Here is a 14,878-nt window from a genome sequence, read left to right on the forward strand (position 1 = left end):
TTCCTCCTACGTCATGTTACCATCATCCGATGTCCAGACCCCCCCCCCCCACTCTTCCCATTTGAAACGACGTAATTTATGAATAGCCCCATACTCGTACTTATGAAGGTATATTACTCGAAAGAAATTATAGGTAGCTACTCGCTTATTTACATGTTTCGTCATTGCATTTGGTACCTATAGGTTGTAAAGTTTGTATCAACGAGGGTTTAAAAACGAACTGGTACTGAGGATCTGATGACGATTAAGGTGGTCACGGATACCAATCAACCATGTAGTAACATGATTAGGCTCGTTTGATTCGTCTCAACAAGATCTTTGACACTGAAGATACACAGGGTCTGATGATGGAGCTGGAAGGTGGCCACGGGTACCAGTCTATCATGTAACTAAACAACTTCGTGTTTGGGCTCGTTTGATTCGTCTCAACAATATCTTTGACACAAGACAGTACTCAGGGTCTGATGATGGAGCTGGAAGGTACCATTACCAATCAACCATGCAACTAAACCACATCGTGTTTAGGATCGTTTGATTCGTCTCAACAAGATCTTTGACACTAGGTGATACTCAGAGTCTGATGATGGAGCTGGAAGGTGGTCACCGGTACCAATTAACCATGCAACTAAACCACTTCGTGTTTAGGCTCGTTTTATTCGTTTCAACAAGATCTTTGACACAAGATAGTACTCAGGGTCTGATGTTGGAGCCGGAAGGTGGTCACCGGTACCAATCAACCATGCAACTAAACCACTTCGTGTTTAGGCACGTTTTATTCATCTCAACAAGATCTTTGACACAAGGTAGTACTCAGGGTCTGATGATGGAGCGCGAAGGTGGCGACGGGTACCTGATTATCATCATCAGCTCCATCATCAGACCCTGAGTAGTATCTTGTGTCAAACATCTTATTGCGACGAATCAAACGAGCCCAAACACGAAGTGGTTCAGTTACATGGTAGATTGGTACCCGTGGCCACAGTCCAGCTCCATCATCAGACCCTGAGTACTAACTGGTGTCAAAGATCTTGTTGCGACGAATCGAACGAAGCCAAACACGAAGTGGTTTAGTTGCATGGTTGATTGGTACCGGTGACCACCTTCCGGATCCATCATCAGACCCTCAGTACTACCTTGTGTCAAAGATCTTGTTGCGACAAATCAAACGAGCCCAAACACGAAGTGGTTCAGTTACATGGTAGACTGGTACCCGTGGCCACAGTCCAGCTCCATCATCAGACCCTGAGTACCAAACTTGTGTCAAAGATCATGTTGCGACGAATCGAACGAAGCCAAACACGAAGTGGTTTAGTTGCATGGTTGATTGGTACCGGTCACCACCTTCCGGATCCATCATCAGACCCTCAGTACTACCTTGTGTCAAAGATCTTGTTGCGACAAATCAAACGAGCCCAAACACGAAGTAGTTCAGTTACATGGTAGACTGGTACCCGTGGCCACCTTCCAGCTCCATCATCAGATCCTGAGTACTATCTTGTGTCCAAGGTCTTGTTGAGACGAATCAAACGAGCCTAAACACGAAGTGGTTTAGTTGCATGGTTGATTGGTACCGGTGACCACCTTCCGGCTCCAACATCAGACCCTGAGTACTATCTTGTGTCAAAGATCTTATAGAAACGAATAAAACGAGCCTAAACACGAAATGGTTTAGTGGCATGGTTGATTGGTACCGGTGACCACCTGCCGGCTCCATCATCAGACCCTGAGTATTATCTTGTGCCAAAGATCTTGTTGAGACGAATCAAACGAGCCCAAACACGAAGTGGTTTAGTTGCATAGTTGATTGGTACCGGTGACCACCTTCCGGCTCCATCATCAGACCCTGAGTACTATCTTAAGTCAAAGATCTTGTTGAGACGAATAAAACGAGCCTAAACACGAAGTGGTTTAGTTGCATTGTTGATTGGTACTGGTGACCACCTTCCGGCTCCATCATCAGACCCTGAGTACTATCTTAAGTCAAAGATCTTGTTGAGCCGAATCAAACGAGCCCAAACACGAAGTGGTTTAGTTGCATGGTTGATTGGTACCGGTGACCACCTTCCGGCTCCATCATCAGACCCTGAGTACTATCTTAAGTCAAAGATCTTGTTGAGACGAATAAAACGAGCCTAAACACGAAGTGGTTTAGTTGCATTGTTGATTGGTACTGGTGACCACCTTCCGGCTCCATCATCAGACCCTGAGTACTATCTTAAGTCAAAGATCTTGTTGAGACGAATAAAACGAGCCTAAACACGAAGTGGTTTAGTTGCATTGTTGATTGGTACTGGTGACCACCTTCCGGCTCCATCATCAGACCCTGAGTACTATCTTAAGTCAAAGATCTTGTTGAGCCGAATCAAACGAGCCCAAACACGAAGTGGTTTAGTTGCATGGTTGATTGGTACCGGTGACCACCTTCCGGCTCCATCATCAGACCCTGAGTACTATCTTAAGTCAAAGATCTTGTTGAGACGAATAAAACGAGCCTAAACACGAAGTGGTTTAGTTGCATTGTTGATTGGTACTGGTGACCACCTTCCGGCTCCATCATCAGACCCTGAGTACTATCTTAAGTCACAGATCTTGTTGAGCCGAATCAAACGAGCCCAAACACGAAGTGGTTTAGTTGCATGGTTGATTGGTACCGGTGACCACCTTCCGGCTCCATCATCAGACCCTGAGTACTATCTTGTGTCAAAGATCTTGTTGAGATGAATAAAACGAGCCTAAACACGAAGTGGTTTAGTTGCATGGTTGATTGGTACCGGTGACCACCTTCCGGCTCCATCATCAGACCCTGAGTACTATCTTGAGTCAAATAAATACATATAGAATGTCAGGTCGTTTCAAATATTTTTAATCCTGTCCGGTAGTTTATTAAACTGTACCATTATAAATTATAATACTATAAAAACAGTGCTAGGATCAAAGTCTCTCGTTGCGGTTTACACGCACACAGTATAGCGTTTTACACGGCGCCCGCCGCACACAATGATAAAAAACCTCGTCGTCGCCGTTGAAAATGTGCGGAGCCGACGGACGCACGTCCTGCCTCTACAAGCTCTGCCGCGGCACTGAGCTGGCGCAGCGCGCGTCATCGGTAATATAGAGTAGTTTTCAAAAAATTGCCAAAAAATTATAGTAGAATTTCATAAACACTAATGTATACCAACAGTATAAGCAAACGTTGCAGATTGCTTGAGTATGAAAATGACTTCGATATTAAGTATATTTTCGTAGGAATTGACACTTGTTTCGGAGAGAAAATCGAGTTCGTTTTACTTTGATTTTCTCTTTCTCAAAGGTATGTAGGAAAAATATAGTTTGATATGCCTAAAGTACAGGGTATTAGTAATACAAAATAGCCAGGTTGAGCAGAGTAAAATTCTCAACATTTCCAAATAAGAGCTCGCCATTCAGTGCTTCACGGGGTTTTTCGGAATCGACCATCAGAAAAAAAATCATTACTAATTTAATAAGTCCTTTTTCTAATATTTACAACGATATTTATAAAGATAAGAAGACGCTTTTACTGGAACAAGTACTCATTGTTTCTAATAATGAGCGCAAAGTCCTGAATTTCGTCGACTAGTATCATCAATTTTGCATTATTTCGACTTTTCTTGTAAGAGCGCTCTTAAATCTTATGAGTATAGCTGAAATATTGTGTTTTTCGGAACCAATACAAGTGTACCGACAATAATAAAAGGGATTTCAAAATTTGTCATCAGGCCTATTCTTATTACGTACTTAAACGTAAGTTTTCATAAATAGGTATGTATTTATTTCGGCATGTTTAAATTGGTGAAATGAGAGCCAATACAGAATAAATAATTACAAAAATTGAAATCCAAAGTCCTTAAACATTACAGACACATTTATAAATTGTTATAATAATTAAAAAACACATAGATAATAAAAGAAAAATAGAAGTTTATCGTAATTTACTGACTTTTGGGACGATACCAGAAACGTTACTGGGAATTTAGCCCTCATAAGCACGAGCGCTTTTTCAACGCGCGTTACAAAAGGGGTTGAATCCGTTCACACCTCGGAGTAATTAACAAAAAAGCCGCCATTAACAGGCGTGCCCCTCTGTCGAAAATAGGCGGCCAATGGTCAACCACATGTCAACCATATGTATGGACTGACGTTTATCTGACATGACGTACCTATACATTTGATGTGCCCCTCCCCCTCATAAAACGGCAGACTATTTTGTACCGAAAATTTTAGACATGGCGTCTCCGTTGGTTATATCCTCTAAGGTTCACACGCTAAATTCGATTTAACGACCAACGCTTAAAGTCGAAAAAAAAAAAACAAGGCTTGATAAAAAGCGCCACCACCATCGTGTGAACAAATACACATGTTTCCATTTGTTTCATTCTAACGCGCTTTTTTAACGCGCGTTGAAAAAGCGCTCGTGCGAATGAGGGCGTACCCTCTTTGGAAAATTTACTGGGAACGGCACATCACCAGTTTCTTTACATTTCACGACTCTTCTCTTTTCGCACAGATGGCCTACCACCGTGAACACCGAAGTTCGCAAATTACGGGCATCTTTCTCTTTTACTCCTATAAAGGAGTAATTACAGTGACAGAGAAAGATGCTCGCAATTTGCGAACTTCGGTGTTTATTGTTTTCGGTGACGCCGAAATAATTTTTAGCTTGTAAGATTTTTACTATTGTACGTATGTTAGTTTGTAAGGTATGTACCGTATCTATGGGCCTTAGTCGCCTGATAATAAATGATATTTATTTTTTTAATTTAATTTATGCTCCAGTGATAAGCGTCTTAGTTAAAAACTATAACAAACGGGCGTAGCGGATCCACGCGACCCTGAGGCAGTGGCGGATTTGCTCTAAGGCCGAGTAGGCCCGGGCCTAGGGTGGCAGTCTATATGATGGGTGCTGAGAAAGGGGCGTCTAGTGCTTGCTAGGACGGCAAATACTGTAAATCCCCCACTGCCCTGAGGGCCTACCCCAAACCACTTTCGACATTTTGTCTCTCTGTCGCACTTGTAAATTCGTACGTAAGTGTGACAGAGAGGCAACACGTTGAACTTGGTTCGCGGTAGACCCTCTGGTTCTGTCACCATATCTGTCTCTCTATCTCTCTCACTCATACCCGTGTTCTTGACAGACGTTACGGCGGACCACATTCCTGACGATCCACCATGTTCGTGGTCCAGTGCGCCTATTAGCAACAGCTTTTAGAACAACTAAATTAAGTGCCTAAGGTTGTGTGAAGCGTTTTACAGAAGAGAAAAAAAACTATATCCATCCCTTTTCAGGCCATAATACTAGTACAGCGAAAATACAGTATGATCCTCTATAACTATGCACGAATAAGAAAAGATCCTGGCCAAACTATATATTCAATGTTATCCTAATATCCCACATACATATGACTTATGGTCACCCTAATTAGAAAGAGATGCAACGGCCCACCTTGACTTCTCATGTGGACACACTTTTTGGCTAATGTACTCTGTCCGGTTTACTCTCTAGGTCCGTGCATGAAATAAATTTAAAAAAAATGTCATCGTGCGCAGTGTTGCCAACTCGGATTTTGAAAAAATGCTAGACTAATGTCTAGATTATGCCAAAATGATGCCAACGTTTTTTGAAATATGCTAAAAAAAATGTTAAAATGTAACTTGAAAATAGATACTTAAAATAATATGGTGTCTAAAAATATTGACTAAAATGCCGACTGCTGTCCCATCCCAGCAAAATAGCAAAACTGAGATTTGGCTAAATTTATGCAAGTACCTAAATACAAGATCAGAGAAGGCCATTCCAGATGGGACAATTTTCGCCCAACCTGATTAAATTGTCTGATCAAATCTGCAAAATGGAACTCAAATATGTCAATCCACGAAACAATCAGAGGTCAATTTAACTGAATTTAGTTGCCATTTAAAAAATATTAAACATATACAGTCCGTCGACGTCCATCCGCCCACAAAAGTCAAAATTCATATGAAAATATGAACCACATAAGGCGATGACGCATATTGTCGCTGCCAAGTTGCTGCAAACTTGGCTTAGACTTAATTATGCTAAAAAATATGCCAGATGCTAAATGGAAAATTTGTTGCCAAAGCGAATGTAAATATGCCAGATCTGATATCATTTATGCCAAGTTGGCAACACTGATCGTGCGCAGCTGCGCGTGGCGCGTGCACCATCTAAATATGTGCGCGTGCGATAGCCGAATAGGGTAGGGATACCAGTCGAGCGTAAACGAACGGCCGACAAACGCGCGCGTACTTTTAAAACTTACCAACTAATACGTTTTGTTTATTTTGATTGTAGAGTGTAGAAGTGTTTGTATTAGTGCAGTATAATTGAAATATATTTACAAAATATACATCCACAAATTAACGTAAATTTTACGGTAAGTTTTACAAATACATATATTTAAGTAATAATTAGAATTTTACTTTATTCATGGAGTTAAACACTTTCACTTAGCATTGCGTAAGAATTGTTTTAATCATACCTAGTCCCGGCAAATATATTTTGTCTATTGAGGAGCCTAATAATACTTTTATTTAATAAAAAAACTACACCAACAACATGGTAAAACTATATTTCACTGTTTCAAATAAATGGGTAATATGATGAATACTGTAAGTATGTACTTTAGTACTTAACTCATGCGCGATAAACATCCTCTTAGTTTTTGTGGAAGGTAACTAAGTAAGGTCAGCCACTTGCCGTTGCGGTAGATGACATTCTATGGCCTCTACCTATTCAGTTAGCGATTGCTCGTTTCGCCGTTGAATGCAATATGTACTTGTACTCAAACGTTCTCATGGTATAGCAGCTAGTATTGCGTGATCACATTGAAGGTTGGAAAATTCAGTTTATAGCCTTATTTCGATCACAATGCGTTGATACACAAACCTCGGTACTAGTTAAAACAAGTTCTTTTTATTAAATCATCCTTATTTGGAATAAACATTTAAATCATGTTATTAATATACCCTCTTGTACATATGTATATCATCTAAGTTAAGTACTAAACATCGTAGACTTGGTTCTTTTTGGCGCTGGTGCTCGCTGTCGGCCTCGGGCTGTTCGTGGACTTGCTCCGGGTTACTGCCCGGAGTTTCTGTTGTAACTTAGCGGTCATGGTATGCATGGTATTAGTCCGTTGTAATGCTTTTTCTTCCTGCAAATGAAATAGTTATAACATATTTTTTTTTTCTATGTCTAAGTCCTGACCTGGTGACGGAATGGTCATGGTATCTTACATCGCTCTTTAATACGAGGTGTACCGAACTCTATTCATTCGGCTTAATTATATAAACGAATATCCAACATCCGCAGTGTTTAGGGTTAGGGTTCCGATAAAATTAAAACATTGTAATAAATGGTGCGATGGTATTACGGAACCCTCTGAACGCGAGACCTAAACCCACTTAGACTGTTTTTTAATGAAGACAAAGAAACTGAACACATGCTTACCTACACGTAAAACTGATATTACCTATCTGGGTTTGTCTTCTAACAAACAATTGTCACGTATGAAACTAAGAAATAAACCGCTATACCTACCGTGATTCTGTTAACTTCCTAGAGTTTTAAAGCATGGTAGGTATTTAGTATTTTGGTAAAATAACGTATCCGAATTTACTTTCCCTAAGTAGGTACAGTCATGGTATAATAATATACTCCGCCTGGTACTCCATTCCCGTCTTTTCTAGGTCACCTAACTGACACGGGCCTACGTCATCATGCGACAGCGCTATATGATAATATGCGATAGCGCTATATATAGCGGCCATGTTGTTGTGACGTAGGCCCGTGTCACTCTGGGAATGGAAGACCATGTTTTATTAGACTATGGGTACAGTCAGCAGCAATAGTTGCTAATAAGCGGGCGGGGTGTTCAAAATGATCCTGACGCGACTTTATTGTTAAGAGAATAAGAGCGCGTCAAGGTCATTTTGAACCTCTCGCCCGCTTAGCAACTTTTGCTGCTGACTGTACCTACCTTATATTAATTTCAATATGACGGTAATAAAATAAACTATGTAAAGCATGTACGTAATGTTTCTAAACAATAAATTGAGATGATAAAAAATACTTCTCCGTCCGCGAAGTTCGCCTGGTTGATTTGTTGCAACTTGTGTCTAGTTAGCACATCGGAGTAGTCACACGAAGATGATTCTGAAGACACCTAAAAGCAATGAAAATGTTCAAGAAAACCCCAAAGCATGGGTTTAAGATGCTAATTGAGGAAAATTAATCATTGTATTGGCCTTAAGCCTTTAGTAATATGTTTATAGATTCAATTTGCTAACACGACTTCAATGTTTAACTCGTTCTTTCATTTTTATCGGAAGACCCATCCAAATCAAATTTCGTAAATCGCGAACTTGTCCGTTGGGGCATACTTAAGGATATAGCTTAAAAGGGTGGTGTATTCTACTTGTCCAAAATCTTGGTCTAATTGTGCGTACTCTCTCACTATGCAAAATGTGAGTTGAAAATATACATTGGACAGGTGGAATACCACCCTTATATAGTTACAATGTCTGTGAATAAGTAATCATACTCTATATTTATGTATAGTTTTTGGCGAACCGTGGGCATTCTAAACTTACTGATTTTTCGTATCGTTGGGGTAAGATTGAACGGTTTTTTTACAATGGTTTGTGTTGAAAAAGTGTATATTGGGCGATAAGAGCAAATAGGAAATACATATACGTTCATATTCCATATTCTGTAATTACATGTAGCCACGTCAAATTAAGCGGAATTTGGGCAATCTGCGGAAATAATTCGTGTAGTTTTGAAAATTGGTACAGGTACTAAAAGGCTCATATCTCGAATATCTGTACGAATAGCATTAGAATTACTTCGGGCAAAAGTTTAATCATTAAATTTCCTACAAATTTGGTTATGTTTATTTTTACTCTGCGATCAATACTTTAGGAGCTACAGGCTATTAAAGTTAAATATGAGATAAAAAATAGACGGTTTAAGAAAACGTTGTTTTTTCGTAATTGTTCATCATAAATAAAAAAAATAGTCTAGAATAAGCAAGCTAAGCGACCTGCTGATAAAATACAAAAAGCCGGTCAAGAGCATGTCGGGCCATGCTCAGTGTAGGGTTCCGTAGTTACCCGTCCGTCAAAATAGACTATTTGCAAAAACTCAAAAACCGCTAGACCGATTAGGTTTGCTATATTTTTCCTTGAAAGTCTTTAGGTACTAAGCTTTACTTTCACGATTTTTTTCATATTTTTTGCACCCATGGTTCAAATGTTAGGGGAACTAAAGTAGAAAACACAACTTTTTTTCTTTCAGATCGATTATTTCCGAAAATATTAAGTTGATAAAAAAATAGTTCTTAAAGACCCGTATTCATTTTAAAGACCTATCCAACGACACCCCACACTATAGGGTAGACGCGAAAAAAATTTTCATACCCACTTTAATGTAGGGGAGCCACCCTAAAAAATATTTTTTCTAGTTTATATTTTACGACTTTGTCAGCGTAACTGATTTATATATTCGTGTCAAATTTAATCATAAAAACTAGAAAAAAATTGTGTTTTTTTATGGTGGCTGCCCTACATTAAAGTGGGGATGACATTTTTTTTCGCTTCCACCCTATAGTGTGGGGTGTCGTTGGGTAGGTCTTTTAAAACGAATAAGGGTCTTCAAGAACCATTTCTTCATCAACTTAATATTTTCGGAAATAATAATCTGAAAGTAAAAAAGTTGTGTTTTTCCCTTTAGTTCCCCTAACTTTTGAACCATAGGTCCAAAAAATTTGAAAAAAATCGTGAAAACGTAGCTTAGTAAAGACTTTCAAGGAAAAATATAGCGAACCTAATCGATATGTCGTAGTCAGATCGTATAATCCGCCGTATTACATTACGGCTAGCCGTTATCAAAAACAGGGGCGTTTTGAAATGCGGCGGTTCGACGATTAGCCGGATTGTCATTGCGATACGTTCTTCAATAAGGCGGCCAACGTTTAGCCGCATCGTACTACTATTTTAGATTGTAGAGTGACCAGTTCTTTCGGTCGCCCACGTAACCGGAGTTTGACAATGTTTGCAATTTAATTTATTTTTACCATGGTCCCACCGCACTACATGTGTTTCTTTTCCAAAACATTTCCTTCACAACTTAAATAGACGGAAGCGGGGCTCCTATTTCTGGGCGGTTTGCCCTTCGGGCATCTGAAGCTACCTAACGAACCTAACCTACTTACCTACCTACGCTTTTTTCCCCAAAGTGTAATGTTTTCACGGACGTCTCACTAAATCAATGGGTAGGTAGGTTAGGTTCGTTAGGTAGCTTCAGATGCCCGAAGGGCAAACCGCTCAGAAATAGGAGCCCCGCGAAGCGGGGCTCCCTCAGTTAAGTTGCGAAAGAAATGTTTTTTTGAAAAGAAACAGTCCGACGAACTCCATTTTTGATGGACACCCCAGCGTTTGTCAGGCAGCGCCACGGGTGTTAAAAATGGGAACTAAAAACTGTCAAAGCGGCGGCTAATGACTCGCTGTATTACATTACGGCTAGCCGTGTTGAAGAACGTATGGCGCCGAATACATTCCGGCGGATTCTCATTCAGCCGCATTCAATCCGGCTAATCGTTAAACCGCCGCATTTCAAAACGCCCCTGTTTTTGAAAACGGCTAGCCGTAATGTAATACGGCGGATTATACGATCCGACTGCGACAGATACAGCTGTTTTTGAGTTTTGGCAAATAGTCTATTTTGACAGACGGGTAACTACGGAACCCTACACTGAGCATGGCCCGACATGCTCATGGCCTGTTTTTTTATATTTTATCAGCAGGTCGCTTAGCTTGCATTCTCTAAACTAATTTTTAGGGTTCTGTACCCAAAGGGTAAAACGGGACCCTATTACTAAGACTTCGCTGTCCGTCCGTCCGTCCGTCCGTCTGTCACCAGGCTGTATCTCACGAACCGTGATAGCTAGACAGTTGAAATTTTCACAGATGATGTATTTCTGTTGCCGCTATAACAACAAATACTAAAAACAGAATAAAATAAAGATTTAAATGGGGCTCCCATACAACAAACGTGATTTTTGACCAAAGTTAAGCAACGTCGGGAGTGGTCAGTACTTGGATGGGTGACCGTTTTTTTTTTGCTTTTTTTTTTTGTTTTTTTTTTGTATGGTACGGAACCCTTCGTGCGCGAGTCCGACTCGCACTTGCCCGATTTTTTTTATTTATGATGAACAATTACAAAAAAACGACGTTTTCTTAAATCGTCAATTTTTTATCTTTTATTTAACTTTAACAGCCTGTAGCTCCTAAAGTATTGATTGTAGAGTGAAAATAAACATAACCAAATTTGTAGCAAATTTTATGCTAAAACTTTTGTCCGAAGTAATTATAATGCTATTCGTACAGATATTCGAGATATGAGCAAAAATATGAAAAAAAAGGCACCTTCAACCCCGAACTTTTAGTATGTTTATCTGGACACCACAAGGATACCTGTACCAATTTTCAAAACTACACGAATTATTTCCGCAGATTTTTCTAATTTGCTTAGGCTAATGCACACTGTACCGGAACTAGTGACGTTCGCTGGACTCTGTGAATGTCGCGAGAGCACGCAGCCGGGGATGTGAACACTGGATCTACGCGGAGCCTGTTGTCTTCATTAGCGTTAAATACAAAGAATGAGTTGGCCCGGGGTGGCAGGAATTTGGTGAGGACGTGCCAGGCTGCCAGCGCTGCGCAGAGGAGGGCTGCGGACACGGCGAATACCGGGGCAAAGCCGAGCTTTTCCACCGGCAGACCGCACTCGGCTTTGCGTTCGTCGAACCTGAAACATTTTGCACTTGTAAACTAAAACAGATGTCGTACGGCCCGTACCGTACCGTACCGTAACGTGTCGTGACGTAAAGCCTCCTGTAAGCTGGAATCTAACCTATACAGTATGTAAACTAACGAAAAACATTTACCTACTCAAACCCATGTAAGTCACACTGAGCAACTTTAAAAAAAAAATTTACTCTCCCATAGAAATTTTCAATGATGAAACAACCAAATTTTTTTTCGCGATTTATGGGTTGGTGCCATAGTAAAAGTTGCTCAGTGTGACCTACCTACACATTAACGCAGTGGTTCCTAACCTTTTCAGTCCGGTCACCCCTATGACTAACCAGTGAACCTGATTTTACCCCTCCTCCCAATGGTAACCAAAAAATTAAACGTGTACGTTTGTTGTGTTGTTATATTAGGTTAGTTTATTACCTCCGCAAAATATCAGTTTTACCCCCGCGGGGATAATTACCCCCAAGTTAGGAACCACTGCATTAACGGGTTTGAGTAAATGTTTTTGTTATAGTTTACATACTGTATATGCTGAAAATAAGGCTCAGCATTCGCGACCATGGAAATCATTTAATTATTTGTCTTAGTAGCATAAAAGTAGTTTTACTAGTTTTATTTAGACGTTTACTTCCTGGCCGTATTAAATATTTCAGGATCGTATGACAGTGCAATTGCGTAGAGTGACTGCTTTAGGCTGCAGGGGCTGCAGGTATACATACAATACGTACCTAATACATAATTAAAATTATACACAAGTACTATTCATAAAACAAACAAACGGAGGTCATACTTATAGTACCTACACCGAGTCACCCCTAGTGTACATTTCATTCGATAGCCTGACGTGAGCCAGGGGGCCGATTTTTGAATTTCGACCGCTCGATTTCGTGTATTTCGTTCAATAATATCTCCACTACTAGGCATTTAAATTCTACTAATAGAATTGAAATCGAGTAGTCGATACCACTCGATTCCCAATTTCTATCGCTCGTATTTCAAAAATTAGATATCGGCGTTTTCCACCGATTTTTGAGTGACAAAATCGAGCGCACGAAATTCAAAAATCAGCCCCCAGAGGGGCTACCGCGAAAACCGTAATTCGCAAATTGCGGGGATCTTTCTCTTTTACTCCCATGAAGGCGTAATTAGAGTGACAGAGAAAAATGCCCGCAATTTGCGAACTTCGATTTTCGCGGTTATAGCCCTGGTTTTCAAAACGTCCCGCTTATTAGCGCGCTGTTCAAAATCCCATACAAAATGAGACAACGCAAACGCGTACGTCCGTCACGCTATCGAATTAAATTTACACAAGGGTCTGATGTGGTAAAGTGATTGATTAAATTCTGTTTATAAATTGATAAAATATCACATGGCACGAGGACCTATACGTAATTTATAAATTAATAAAATAAACTAAGTGTTTCTTTACCGTTTGGTGGGTTATCAGTCTTTTGTATCAGATCTGCGATGACTGCAAAAAAAAACTAACATTCGTCTCGTGTTAACTAACCAGTCAGCAACTCCGCAGTTTTTGATTCCATCACATACTACGCCGCTAGTAAAACAGTATCTTTTCTCATTGTTTACACATAATGATTCGTTTTTCCTATAGCACCTTTTCTCGCGGCGTGAGAGCATACGCGCTGCCGTTGCTGTCACCTGGTACATGTGAGCCTGAAATTAAATATTAAGGATATCCTTAAGGGTGAAATTTTAAGCACTAGCTATACTCTGTCTGTGTGGTTTGCACTCTATGTTATTTAGGTTATAAAAAGACGAACGTTCATATCTAAGTTAATACTGCTGTTACTCCAGAAGTGAAATTTAAATCTTTCCCGAACGCTGGTAACAAAATAAGGCGACTTTTTGTTTTTGGCATCAATAGTATCACATATTTTGTAACATTTATCCTTTGTCTTATACACTGTTAGTGCAGTTGGGTTTCGGTAGCAGCTGTAGTCCATATTATGTGGATAAAGAATGGATATTATTAAGAATACGTCAGAAGACTCCGCCACTATTTCCACCTGGCAGTCGTAGTCGATTGGGTGTAATGTATGAAATACCTGAAACAGAGACATGTTTGTTAATCTATCTATCTATATCTATATATATATATATATATAATTATATATATCTAAATGCAAGTGTCCTGACTGACTGATTCATCAACGCAGAGCCGAAAGTACAAAAGATTGAAAGTTGAATTTTCATTGTCATTTATAAAGTGTACTTACAAGAGATAAGAAGCGATTTTGAGAAATTCAACCCCTAACGGGGTTAAAAAGGGGATGAAAGTTTGTATGGGGTTCAAGTTTTATTTTAAGCTAGGAATTTGAAACCTCGTAAAAAGATATATTATTAAAATACAAGAAAACTAATTTCAGCGTTTGTCTAAATTCATCACTTAAGGTGGTGAAAAAGGGGATGAAAGTTTGTATGAAGGTCAAACATTTTTATAAGTGCGGGACTAGAATCGTTGTATAAGAGCATATTATTAGAATGCAACAACAGTAACACGGAAAAGTAGTCCACGCGGACGAAGTCGCGGGCAACAGCTAGTTGAACATATGTTAAAATAAATTAATATTGTTTAGAAAATGTATATATGTAGAAAATTAACTCTCCAACTGACTGGTAGGTACTTAGTCCCTATTATATTAAGAAACTAAATCTGCCTAAACTGAGATATGCCCATGGTACTCAACTCACCAAGGTAATCGTGTCTGATAATCCCATACCAAAAGACAAGTCATACCTAAGAGCGCTAGAATAGGCGCAATTGTTAGATACATCATACGGTCGGTAAAGTATTAGGAGCCCAACACCATTCACAGTTAGAAACAAGCTCAGTAAGACACATAGACCAAAAATTTGATACATGATGTCTACAAGTTACTTAAATAATGTTGAAACTAATTTTCGCTTGACAAATTACAGCTTATTGGCAATTTACTTGAAAATACTACATGGTCGCGAATGTCATTTACTTAATTGATAATGATAATGAAAACTTCTT

General features: G+C 39.6%; 2 protein-coding genes across 2 annotated transcripts in view; one reads left to right on the plus strand and one right to left on the minus strand.

The window, feature by feature from the left end:
• Positions 1 to 6,241: 6,241 nt before the first annotated feature.
• LOC134803950 (facilitated trehalose transporter Tret1-like) overlaps positions 6,242 to 14,878 on the plus strand; it is a 31,995-nt gene continuing 23,358 nt past the window's right edge. Inside the window, exon 1 of the mRNA XM_063776781.1 lies at positions 6,242 to 6,413. The gene's annotated coding sequence lies outside the window, so the exon portion shown is untranslated. The remainder of the gene's footprint in view (positions 6,414 to 14,878) is intronic.
• LOC134803967 (uncharacterized) lies at positions 6,651 to 14,870 on the minus strand. The gene is made up of 6 exons (XM_063776810.1): positions 14,572 to 14,870; positions 13,641 to 13,925; positions 13,370 to 13,533; positions 11,590 to 11,848; positions 8,112 to 8,204; positions 6,651 to 7,193 (listed from the first exon to the last, which is right to left on the minus strand). The coding sequence occupies exons 1-6, from the start codon at positions 14,740 to 14,742 to the stop codon at positions 7,041 to 7,043; spliced, it is 1,125 nt and encodes a 374-aa protein (XP_063632880.1). The 5' UTR covers positions 14,743 to 14,870; the 3' UTR covers positions 6,651 to 7,040.

This window comes from Cydia splendana, chromosome Z (assembly GCF_910591565.1).
Source record: "Cydia splendana chromosome Z, ilCydSple1.2, whole genome shotgun sequence".
In the NCBI taxonomy this organism is placed as follows: domain Eukaryota; kingdom Metazoa; phylum Arthropoda; class Insecta; order Lepidoptera; family Tortricidae; genus Cydia; species Cydia splendana.

Excerpts from the sequence above, each read along its gene's own strand:
- LOC134803967 (XM_063776810.1), bottom strand. The coding sequence starts at position 14,742 with ATGTATCAAATTTTTGGTCTATGTGTCTTACTGAGCTTGTTTCTAACT. Across the intron at positions 13,534-13,640 it reads GTATTAACTTAGATATGAAC|GCTCACATGTACCAGGTGAC; the intron begins GTTCGTCTTTTT and ends ATTTAATTTCAG. Across the intron at positions 11,849-13,369 it reads AACTGCGGAGTTGCTGACTG|GTTCGACGAACGCAAAGCCG; the intron begins GTTAGTTAACAC and ends AAAATGTTTCAG.